The sequence below is a fragment of the Acartia tonsa genome, chromosome 11 (assembly GCF_053477335.1).
Source record: "Acartia tonsa isolate MP-2025a chromosome 11, ASM5347733v1, whole genome shotgun sequence".
Lineage (NCBI taxonomy): Eukaryota > Metazoa > Arthropoda > Copepoda > Calanoida > Acartiidae > Acartia > Acartia tonsa.
In genome coordinates this window covers 15048440-15061290 of record NC_137270.1, presented here as the reverse complement: position 1 = coordinate 15061290, position 12851 = coordinate 15048440, and the positions used below count along the sequence as shown (strand labels likewise).

General features: G+C 32.0%; 1 protein-coding gene across 1 annotated transcript in view; it reads left to right on the top strand.

Moving 5' to 3' along the window:
* Nucleotides 1-12851, top strand: part of LOC145332239 (sorting nexin lst-4-like) — a 491682-nt gene that overhangs the window by 465485 nt on the left and 13346 nt on the right. The window contains exons 5-13 of the mRNA XM_080177194.1: nt 787-844; nt 1414-1452; nt 4015-4064; nt 5175-5222; nt 6913-6970; nt 8392-8428; nt 9186-9269; nt 9896-9984; nt 12252-12309. Coding sequence (XP_080033320.1) covers nt 787-844; nt 1414-1452; nt 4015-4064; nt 5175-5222; nt 6913-6970; nt 8392-8428; nt 9186-9269; nt 9896-9984; nt 12252-12309 — 521 coding nt within the window. The remainder of the gene's footprint in view (nt 1-786; nt 845-1413; nt 1453-4014; nt 4065-5174; nt 5223-6912; nt 6971-8391; nt 8429-9185; nt 9270-9895; nt 9985-12251; nt 12310-12851) is intronic.

Below are 12851 nucleotides of genomic sequence, written 5' to 3'. Positions count from 1 at the left end.
AGAACAAAATTAGTTCTAAGAAAAAAATCATTTACTTGAAAATTAAATTACCAGTACATCACAATGTAGTAAACATTCTGTAATTAATCACTAGAAAAATCACCTTGAGAACTTCGTCAACCCTTCTCATATATTTAAACTGCTATCTAAATTCAAGGGGTTCTCTATCGTTTAATACATAAATATCACAGTAGAGTTTCTATACATGAAATGACATTTTCTTGGGAAAAATATTTGTTAAAACCAGTCATCTAAGGACAAATTTTTCTGTCTGCTATATTCAAAACTAACTCAGCTAGTTAACGGGGCATTAATGCGCTAGTACCCAAAGTCAGTCAGAAACTGCTGAATTCTTGCACATTCCCTTTAAGCTAGTACCCAAAGTCTCAGACTCTTAAAAATTGAATATTCGATCCATTGTCCCATAGTATGACGTGATGGAATCCAGACTAGAATCCGAAAGCAAACTGACGTTTTACAACATTTTATCACTTGTGGACATTATTGTCCTTGAGAAAAAATAAGCATTTTATATTTAGGGTTGGCTCGTCTACCCGTTCGTAATGGACAACTCTGAGAGATAATCTAAGCATGTTAGAACTGACCTAATGATTTTAAACTTACCTTTATGATTCCTGTAACAGTTTGGTACAATTTAGAAAAAGTAGTAAAAAGTCTGAATATCCATTTTAAACATTTAAACAGCCTTTTTAACAACACATTTAGGGAATATTGATTCTTAGGATGATTAGACACAATTCAATATTGATTATTTTTATTTTTCAGATACCTCATTTGGTCACACAAACCTTATCTTTCAAGATTGTACAGTTTTTGATGTCAGGTATGTCGGGGTAGTAAGGGGAGGGGCACGACCGACAGACAGACATTCAAAACAATGTTTTTACAAGATGCGCATGTGTCAGAGGAATATTCGAGAAAAATTTCAGCTTTATATCTTGAAAACCAGCCGAGAAATTACATTTCACTCATAGCGTTACGGACTGACTGGCGGACAGATAAAGTGAATTTTTTAAAGCTTCGCTGCTAAAAAGGTGAACATTAGGATTTGTATAAAGAAATGTTAACGGTGCCAAAGTAGTAAAGATACACTATAATTCACTTTGTCGGTCCGTTCGTCCATAACGTTATAAAGGAAATGTAATTTGTTCGGCTAGTACTTCAGATAGACTTCCGATTTATTTTGTTTATTTATTTTTTATCAAGTAGCATTGGTCCGTCTGTCTGTCGGTTATACAACAAAAGAGATAAATGTACATATGCAAATTTTTATGACTACTGAACACCTACTCCATAACTCACTGTGTCCTTCTGTCCATCTGGGATTTTTTTTGTGTTGATGTTGTATTCAATTTATTTTTAGGTAACTTGATTAAAATATAAATTTTTTAGATTAGCCGGTGTGAACAACTATGGTCATACAATATATAGGTAATAATTATTCCAGTATTGCTTCGAGACCGATTTATACCTGATGAATTTGAACTGGTTCTCAGCAATACTGAAAAATCATGTATAGCATCGTATCACAGTCATTTTTCTACAAATATTAAAATTAAGATCATAAAATAAAATTATAATTTTTCATTTCAATATCCTCGGAAATCTATAATACGATGCGATAATAGTTACTTCTCGCATCGTATTATAAACGGCTTTCCGCGGATATAGAATTTACAATAATGAATTAAAACCGAAGGCACCGGGTAAAAAAACTGGTTTTAATCTTATGATTGGACATTTTTATATTCTTAGAAAGCTGGATATAATTCGATGCTAGACATAGTTTTTTCGTATGGATGAGAACCGGTTCCTATCAACCGGATTCGAATGAATACAAGAAATAACTTTTAACATACAAAGTTTGTTCTATTAAGCTTAGCTTTCTACCCGCTGTCTTTTCACGTTATTTTTGTATATGCCTTTTTTGCTAGAGAATTTTGAAGAAAAAAAATTAATGCTGATATACATTGAATATTGCTTTTAAATCGGAGATAGGCAACAATTATACTATGATGTCAAAATTTTAAATGTAGCAAAATTATAGGGCCTTGTTTTAAGTATCAATTATTCTTATTGTGAAAATTTTAGTGTCAGTTTTGCTTCGTTTTAAGGATGATGTCATCCTTGTTTTAAGCATTGAATTTTGCATAGACAATGACATGTTGGAAAAAGGTCATTAAAGCCATCAATTTCATTCTGCTAAACTGTCACATTTTTAAAAGCGAAGCTTTTCTATACTTTCTGTATGTCCGTTCGTATATATTAATGTAATGGATAGCAATCATCGTTTATTCAAACAAGTTAGAATTGTTCTCTTTATTTGAAATTGCATGATGATTCATTCTGTTATAGTCAGTACGTCCATTTAAAACTTACTTATTTTGCAATAATTTGCATGATACAATTATCCTATTCATTAATTTTTGAAAAATGTATTTCTTTTTTAGCGAAGTATCTCTATAATTAAGTATGTAAGTATTTCCTTAAATTAACACAAATGTTTCATAATTTTAGACCATATGCAAAACTGTTTTTCTTGGCAAAAAAACGTTCTAGTTTTTTAATTTATTTTTTCGCAAATGAAAGATATTTACTTTTGAATGCAACTGTGAGCAGGGAGGGAGGGGACAATGGTCTGTTTATTACACTTGTCCTTACAGTTTTATGATAACGTTTTCATGTTCGGTGGCTTATCAACTTTGGGGACCTTTTATAGAATTTTGATTGGTTGTTTCATTAAGTCGAGTTTTTAAACGTTTGGACCACTAATTGTAATTTACAGAAGAGGTTATTTTGTATATCATCATTGTGGATGTACATTAATTTATTGGCCATTGTCTTACCCCTTTAGATCCCTGAATTTGTTAATTAAAATAATTCACTTTGTCTGTCCGACGTTCAATACTCTGCTCTATGCTTTAATGCTTATGTTTTTTGTCATCCTTGTTATTTAAATTAAACTAAACTGAATTTTTATCTTAAAATTATAAGATTAATTTTTGTAATATCATTTGATTCAAACAATTGAAATTGAATAAATATTTCATGGTTATAGATTATGCAATTTTAAATAATAATATGAATAAAATTATGCAATAAATGAAACGAGGATGACAACATACATAACTACATTGAAACATAAAAAAAAGTCATGGAATAGACAAACGGACAAAGTTGAGTTAAAGAGCAGATGTTATTGTTCAAAAATAAAGTTTGTGAGGAATCTTCACTGAAAATTTCAGCCGTCTATTTTCAAATGCAGCCGAGAAAATCACATTTCCCTCATAGCATTACGGACTGATTGACGGACAGACAAAGTTAATAACAGAGCAGCTTTGCTATCAAAAATGAGTATTTAGTTGATTACCATTTGTTTACTCAGCATAAAAATCCAGGGATAAAAAGGGACGAAACAATGACCGATTGATGTACGTCCACAATGTACACAAAATTACCTTTATTGTAGATTACAATACTCAAATAAATGAATCAATCAATCAAATTTCGATAAAAGTCTTCAGAGTTGTGAAGCTAACAAAAATAAACGCTTTTGGAAAACTTTGGGGACTTGTGTAATAAAAAGCCTAATGTGGCCCCCCTCCATGATAAATATCAATAGTGTGCAATATCCACTAGAAAAAAAATCATATCTGCAAATTGTTTCATAATTGCCAAAATTCTGTTTGTGCTTGTATTTAATTATGTTCGTTTTAATCTATTTCTTTTCAAACGTAAATCCAACAAATTTTAGTTGTCCTACTACCATGAATTTTTTAAATAACCTATGGCAGTTATTCACTATGCAACAAGCAAATCATCTAAAATATGAAGTGTTTTGTTAATATTTAAAGTTCAGTTACTTTGTTTTTGTGAATTTCCTTAGTCCGTGATTTTTTGAGCTTTTATGAATGTTTTCATCCTTGCTTTATAATTTTCTTTGAAAATATCAAAATTTTCAATTTCATAATAATTCAGTAATATTTTTTTTAGATCTGAATTACGATTAAAGAAGAGCTTTACAGAGTGTCATTTAACACCAGGCAACCACATTAAATCTCACTATTTACCAAACAGCTATAAGAATAAGGATTTTAGAGGAAAAAAAAATAAATGCAGACCAACAAAATCAATACATTACTCATTTGGGCGGGATTCTCCTTCGGTTTCAAGTGATCACCTAAAGAACCCAACAGACGACGACCATTGTCTGCATTTTCGAAAATATTTTAAGTCGTAGATTGTAATTTTTTTCATCATCATTGCTATGCAGATCTACAAATTATTATCTGAAACTATATCCCAAATCCAAAACGACCATTATTACATTAAGTATTCTCTATTAATAGACTTTTTATTACCCTTTCCAAAGTCATGGTTTATTATAGATAAAAATTCAGGTAGCTAAATCTGTAATCTCAAATAGTTGGAATATTGATAGGGTTAATTTTGATTTTTTTAAAAGGTTTAGGTATTTACTTTACCTACTATTTTAATTTTTCAACGATAATGTATTGTATTGCTCTTGGAATCTCTAAAACAATGATCTTCAAAAAGTGTGTGTGTGCAGTGCCCTCCTAGTGTGAATGTGCCCTAGTCCATTGCATTATGTTGTAAGTAATTAATTCATTTTATAGGATTTTTATTTTTCACGGCTGAAAACATTAGAAATTAATTAGTAATTGGATTTCTTTCAGGGACTAAGGAATGTGATTCAGACCAACAATTATATGGGTAAATTTCCCAACAACCTCATTTCTTATTTCCACTCCCCCTCCCCTTCTTACCCACTTCCCTTCAGCTACATAAAAAAAAACAAGTTTTACGCCAACAAAATATCTAATTTTCGGCAATTTCAAATGGAATTAATTGGCTGAATCACAGCCCCTGGATGGATTTCTAAATGCCTAAATAGTAGGATGTATGTGTGTCTATTACACCGACTCAGAATTACCACTTTTAAAAAAAAATCAATGGGCGCGCTATTCCAATCAATTCCTTTTAGGATATAATGACCATTGATACCAAAAAATTGTTCTTTTTTCAGCAATATGTCAATTTCGATTTTCATATGAAATATTGCTTATCTTGGCCATTTTCTTTGTTTCTTCCCCATTCTCACAGCTTAGTATATTTGATGTGGATTTGTTTAGAAACATTACTCGGTGTTGGACTCTCTATTCTTTGCATTGTACTTTTAGGTAAAACATTTTTAGTAGCGTAGCTACTCTATAATTCACTTTGTCTGTTCGTCAGTCCTTCCGTAACTTTATTGTACTTATAGGTAAACATTTTTAATTTGCGTAGCTACTCTTTAATTTACCTTGTCTGTCAGTAAATAACGTAATGGTATAAATGTAGTTTTTTTCGACTGCTATTTAGGAACAGGATTTTTTAAGGTTTACTTTTGGTTTTAATATTGTTAACCTTTTAACTTCTTTTTTTCTAACTACGAAATCGACTCCCGCATCGTATTATAAACAGCTTTCCGCGGATATAGAATGTACAATTTTAAGATTAAAACCATTTTTTAACCCCGAGGTGACGAAGGCACGGGGTAAAAAAAATTATTTTACATTTTTATATTCGTAGAAAGCTGGATATAATACGATGCTAGACATAGTTTTTTCGTATGAATGAGAACCGGTTCCTATCCACCGGATTCGAATGAATACGAGAAAAGAAATTAACTTATCCATTGACCTTGCGTATGTCCCCATAACTACAGGCTCTTTAAACCTTTACTTAACCTAACCATTCTGACGTCATAAAAATGGGGGTTGAGGAGAGGAGGAGTGGGGAAGAAAACCCCTAAATGGATAATCCCTCATTTTTATAAAGTCACGTATTGAGCGACTTTCACCGTCCTCTTTGTGAACCAGATACAATAGGAGTGAACCCGCCAAGCTTTATTTCATTTACCTAACCCAGGATTAGAAGGAGAAGCCAATTTATCGTCCATTTTCGTATCCCTTAAGATCTCTGGGGGAAATCTATTGGAAAATAACAGAGATGGGTTTTTGAAAGATGAATGCCGCGTTTTTTTCGACATTTTTTCGAAATTGATTGTTTGAACGAAGACGATAAAATTTCAACAGAGTATACAACTTTAGGATTCAAAATTTTAAAATTATTATTTTAGCCATTTGTATAATGTCTAATACAGCTCTAAAAGGATGCATTAATTAATATGCAGCAAAAATGGATTGAAGATGATTTGTTTTTCTTCTATGAAGGCCGTACCAACAAAAGCGAAATAATTAAATAAATAGTTGTATACTCTGTTTAAATTTCGCGAATAAAAAAACGCGGCATTCATCTTTTAAAAACCTATCTCAGAGAAGCCACAAAATAAGAAGTTAACATGTCCAGGGAAAAAAGGATAAAACAATGGGCATTATATTCTTCTTTCCCCCAATCACTCACTTGTAAAATTCAGCCTTTGATAGGTAGTAAACATTGCAGAGATAAAAAAAAGTCATAGAAATATTTAATAGTCAACTGCTTTGTTAAAGTCAAACTAACATTTTGAATGCTTCTTTAACTTTTTCCTATATACTAGAGGATGTTAGCTTATATGCATGAAAGTCCGCTAAGTTTTCGTAAACAGCTAGACCGTTGCGCATTTAACAGAGCTGGATCTTTAAATCATTTCAGTGGTGAGACAGATCGGGGTGAGCCGAATTTCAGCCAATCACAGCGCGGCATTTCATAAAATGCTGTGCTCTCATTAGTGAAAAGTTGGCTCACCCCGATCTGGCTCACCACTAAAATGATTTAAAGATCCAGCTCAGGAAAACTTCCTATCAGTCCAAATATATAAATTCTCCGAATAATATGACCGGATTGGCTGATAAAGAGAATGTTTCTATAGAAACGAAATGCTTTCAGGTGGAATAATTGGATTATATTTGTATCAAAGAAAGTATCAATCTCAAGGATTATCAAGGTAAATTCCATCCATACATAAAAAGAACAGAGCTGGATCTTTAAATCATTTTAATGGTGCGCCAATGCGGGTTGCGCCGAATTTCAGCCAATCACAGCGCGGCATTTCCTAAAATGCTGTGCTTTCATTGGTGGAAAGTTGGCTCACCCCGATTTAGCCACCATTGAAATGATTTAAAGATCCAGCTTAGGATTTTTGTGAGTCTGTCTTTGTGTTTGTACCGAAGGATCCCGCTGAACAGATATTGCTCTCTAATTTACAATGTTGCTTCTCATAGGTTCTGGGAAGTTTAGACTATTTTTTGTGGAGGTCTCTAGACTTCCCCCCCCCCCCCTCACAGCCTTTTTTCAAAACTAAAATTGAAAAAATATTGAATACGATTTTTAATGTATTTACGTCTATTTTATGTACATAACAAGAATGGTCTATTTAATTAATTTTATACCGAAAAAAAAATAATCCAATAAATAGGATTATTTTTTCTTAAGAAAAAATTATGAATTTATCAAATGAACGCGTTTATGAATAAAAAAAATCATTTATAAAGAGTTCAAAGATACCGGATTTTCAGCTATATAATGGGATTAAAATATTTTTTTCATAATTTTGATAAAAAAAACACAGTTTTAATCTTTCAAGCATGACTTTTCTATAATTAGGGTCTGTAAGTCCGTTCGTAACAGTTACTTAGTTTAGTTAATCTAGACATATTATACTTGTGTAGCAACTATACAATCGTTACTGTACGTACATTTAGGACATTCTGATTTTTTAATATCTTTAAAAAATTGTGTGATATAATTATCCTATTCAAATTGGAATAATAATTTCCAAGAAAACAAGGTACAATATTTAAGCGAAGTATCTTTATAAAAAAGACATAAAATTGTAAGTAAGTTTTGACGCACTACGAGTGTTATGTTCGTTTGTTCTGGCGTTTTAATTTCAGATTTTCGCTTTTATGGTTGTTGTCATCCTTGTCGATCCTAAATTCTAAAAAAACAATACTGAAAGCAAGCTTAAAACCTTATAAAAGCATTTTATGATTTCGAAGAAAAGTATTCATATCCCGAAACAATAGATTTAAATTTTACATTCATCAAATGCATGTGAAAGGTCTTAAAACACATTTTAAAACATTTGATTATTTAAATATCAAAATTGTTGTTTATCGCATCGTATTATAGATAGCTTTCCGCGGATATCAAAGTGAAAAATTACAAGATTAAAACCTGTTGTGATAGCCCTGTGGGGCCTAAGGCCTAGGCTAACAAAACTGGTATTTATTTTAATATTCGTGGAAATTTGTCTGTAATACGATGCTATACACGATTTTTCAGTATGACTGATAACTAGTTCTAAACCAGCAGATATTTATCGGTTTCGAAGCCACACTGGAAATGATTATTCTTTAATTTTAGGGTGAGATCAAGAATATATCAAAGATTATATAGTCAGGTTAGTTAATTTTTTTAGGTATATAAGGGGATAAGACATTGGATGGTACAATATGATAAACAAAATACCCCTTCTCTAGAATACCATAATTGGTTGAAAAGTTTGGACGGTTCTTGTTTCATCCTGGCAATTAAATATTTCTTATGTATATCACATTGATTGGTAATTTTTTCATATGGTAAAGTATACCAATTTATCTTCCATCGTCCTATCCATAAAGATCTCTGATAAAAGAAATAAGTTTTAATACTGAATAGATTTTAAGATATCAACGACTGTTTTCATATGAATGGTACGTTACCTCAATTGCTGTGTAATATACGTGGATATTATGACAAGGGAAAATTATCGGCAATTCAGGTTGCTAACATGAAACTCGTTTAATAGTCAGTTCGTTAATCCAGTTGGAGGGTGGGGGGGGGGGGTGTAGTAAAGGGGGTGGTAGAGAGGAATCGTTATTTTAGCCCGCTGTAAGTTTTACTTTATTAGAGAACATGAAAATCTGATGTAAGTTCCAAGTAATAGTATATCCATTGTTACCCCAACCAGTGGCGTGCGAACCGAAGGGGGCACTTGGGGTGATTGCCCCCCCCCCCTAGTGCCCAAAACGCCCCCCCCCCCACTGGTGAAAAATAGACTAGGAGTACTTTGATTTAGGGTGGGGGGGGCAAAATTTTACTAAATGTTCAAAATGCCCCCCCCCCCCCTAGACAAAGTGCTTCGCACGCCACTGACCCCAACTATTTAAATTTTTCAGGAAAGATTCCAAGTAGTGTTAAAGAAGGACAGTATTTCTGAGTATATAAATGCTCAGCTTCTCACACAGAATCCGTTTGAACAGGTGCACATCATAACATAAAGTAGTAAGGTTTTTTTGAAGCTTCAGATCTCCAAAAAATTTAGTCCAAATTGGTTTTACTGTTCGAAACTTGGGGTCTTTGGTTGGATTTAGGCTTTTTCCTGACCTTCCATGCCCATCTACAGAGGCGAAGCAATTATTTGAAATATAGAGTTGAACGTCTATCTGTTTGTATGATGCCTTAGATTTTGGTAGGCACTGGATTTTAATTTGACCTTTTAAGAGGTCTGTAATTTATTTCTGTTCATGAAAGGAGTTTTCTTTTTAGTAGCGAAGCTGCTATTTATTTCTCTTTGTCTGTCTGTTAGTTTTTCAGTCATTCCGTAACGCTATGAGGAAATTTTTACTCAGCTGTTATTTAAGATAGACATGTGAAATATTTGTTTAAAATTTCCTGTACCAATGAGGATCCAGGTAATCATTTATTTGGTCCGTCAGTCTGTCGGTCTCATGTCATGTATGTCTATAAGGTTTTCGTAAAATTTTAATCATAGCATATGTCTCTCTTTTTTATAACAACCAAGAATCTGCTCTACAACTCGCTTCGTCCTTTTGTTCAACAATGATTTATTACTTATGGATGTTTTCATCCTTGTTTACATGTTCAGGAGTTCTTGCGACTAGAACGATTGTGTGAAGATACTATTCAGAGAAAAACTATGGTGGCGGAACTTCCAATTAACAAGAAAAGAAATAGGTAAAGAAAAATATATGTCTGTGTGTCTGTCTGTGCCGAAGGACCCCAATAACTGCTAATCCGATATGGTTCTCCTTTACAGGGAAGCTTTACATAGGTCCAGGGATTGATTTAGCCTATCTTCTTACTTAAAAGTCTTCGGATAGTTTTAGAGAAATATCTACGAGAAAAGAATAAAATATAGGATTAATCCCGGTTTTGTTGACTTACTGTTTTGCCGCTCAGGTCTAACAAAACTGGAATTAATCCTATAATTTTTCATATTTCTATACGATAAATAACTAAATTATTTAATTAAAACACAAAAATAAATATTTATTACTTTTGTGACCATTGTAAAGCATTTTATTTGCGCATTAAAGGTGTAAACAGGTTTAAGCAATTTTGCAAAAAAAAATATATATGACTAAACCTTAGTTGCGGTTTTTTATTTAAAACGTAAAAAAAGCATATTCTAAAGGATATTAGACATCCTACCTAATAGAGTTACCATTTAATTTTATTATGGGTACTCTTTTCTTTATATGTATGTCTGCACTTTAAATATAAGTGTTGGGATGGTTTGACGCTACTGCCAACTTCCCTCAATATCCGCTGGATTAGAACCGGTTCTAAGCCATAATGAAAGTTTATGTATCATATCGTATTTAGTATTCTACGAACATTGAGATAAACACCATATTATTAATAATGGATTAAATCATTTAATTTTTATTTAATATCCGCGGAAAGCTGTCTATAATACGAAATAACAACTATAGATTTAAACTTTACTAAAGAATTGTTTTAATTACTGAACTGAACAAGGATGAATTTTTTTTAGAAAGCTTCATGGTAGCTTTTTTCCATATTTAACCCCTGGGGGGGACCCTAACCCTGAAGTTCTTATATTATACCTACTGGTCTCAAATCTTGCGGGGCTACCAAGTTTCCAAATATAACTATAGCAAAATTTTAAAATGGGTGCCCAAATCCCCCCTTCCAACGTAAGTGCCTATAAAGGCTCCAAGGGGTATGTAAATTATAAAGTAGCTGCTACCTCAAAAAAAATTGAACGCATTAAGAGAGATCTTTCTTGTTTTGAATTGACGTCAAAAAAATAAGTGAATAAATAAATATAAAAAAAAATAATTTAATAATATGTTATTCATACTTTTACGTAAATGGACAAATTAGCCATTAACTACGCCTATATTCTATAACTAGCAGCTATCTATGCCCCTTCCATCTTGTATTTAAAAATAGCTTAAAACCATCACAAAACTTAAATCTAAAAAAGAAATGCCCTAAAACCATCACATGATCTATGTGAAGCTTACCTAAAATATAAAAACCCAATCGGTTTACATGAGTATCTTAAGCTTGACAAAAAAAAACTACTTTTAAAGTACAATTGAAGGAAAAAAAGAACTAAACCTGTCCCTCCACTACATTTATTCAAGTAAGGCACACCCCTCACCTACACCTCTCAAAAAAATGATAATTATAGTTATAACATTGTTAAAACACTCCAAAATTGATTGTGTTTATGTTTATTAATATTATACCATAGGTTTCTTAATATTGTACCATAGAAACCAAAGTACAAATGGTCCAATATCCGTAATATTGTTATAATTTTTTGTATAAAGTTAATCAATAATACCTTATTAATTTTATTTTGGTTACATTTCTATCAATTATTTAAGTTTTAATAAACCTGTACATAAGATGACTTCTTAAGAATCGTCCCAGTGACATCTATTGAATAGCCCTATCGTCCGTTTATCCGCTTACAGTCGGGCCCCATTCAAGTCTTAATCCGGTTGATATTATCTCAGCTCCTATTAGAGCTAGAGGGCTAAAACTTTTGTGAATATCACCGGTTAGATAAAAATTTCGACTTTAAGTCAGCCAAAGTGAAATTTGGCATCCATCATCCTTTTATGAAAACACTTAGTTTTTAGGTTCATTTTTACGTAAAATTTTAACTGCTGCAATATTCCTATTTTTGAGGCCAGGAGGACTTTATTCCTTAAAATATGCATATTTTCAGCCCCATCCCCACCTTATCGTTATGATTTAAATAACCGATTTTATATCCTTTTATAACATAATTAAAATAATTTTTTGATTGTTTTGTTTGTCGTCATATTGGCCTACCAATGGCCTGCTAAATGTATACTGGCCTGCCATTGGTAATATAATCTCTGTATGGCCTATCATTGGTCATTGTTATTGTTCGACGTAATTTTTTTAGGCACTATAAAGAGTCTTGTTTTATTTAGGTATAATGATATAGTTCCGTTTGATAGCACAAGAGTAAGAATAATTCCACCATATAAGGTAGTCATTTATTTTCAGTATTCATTCGAAACCGATTAATATCCCCTGGATTAGAACTGGTTCTAAGCCATGCTGAAAAATCATGTATCGTATTATATCCAGTTTTCTACGAATATAAAAATGTATAAAACTGGTTTTAATCTTATAATTGATCATTTTTATACCTGCGGAATGCTGTTTATAATACGATACGATAAATATCTATTATAAATTACCCTTGCATAAAAGTAATAGGATATCTGTTTGTATATATGTGTGTTTGTCCCGAAGGATCTCGGTAATTGCTACACCAATATGGTTCTCCTTTATAGTGAAACTTCTCATAGGTCTAGAAGGTCCCTAGTCCAGTGACGGTTTTTGTTTGTCCGTTAAGAATTTAAGAGGATTTTTTATTTACGTAATTTCTTTTCAAACGCATCAAAATTGTTATAAAATTAATTGATAAAATATAACAATGATAAAAACTTGCCATTCTAAGTATTATATTAAATTTATCAAATATTCAAGAAATTTTCTAGTTTCAAAAGAATCAAAGGAATATT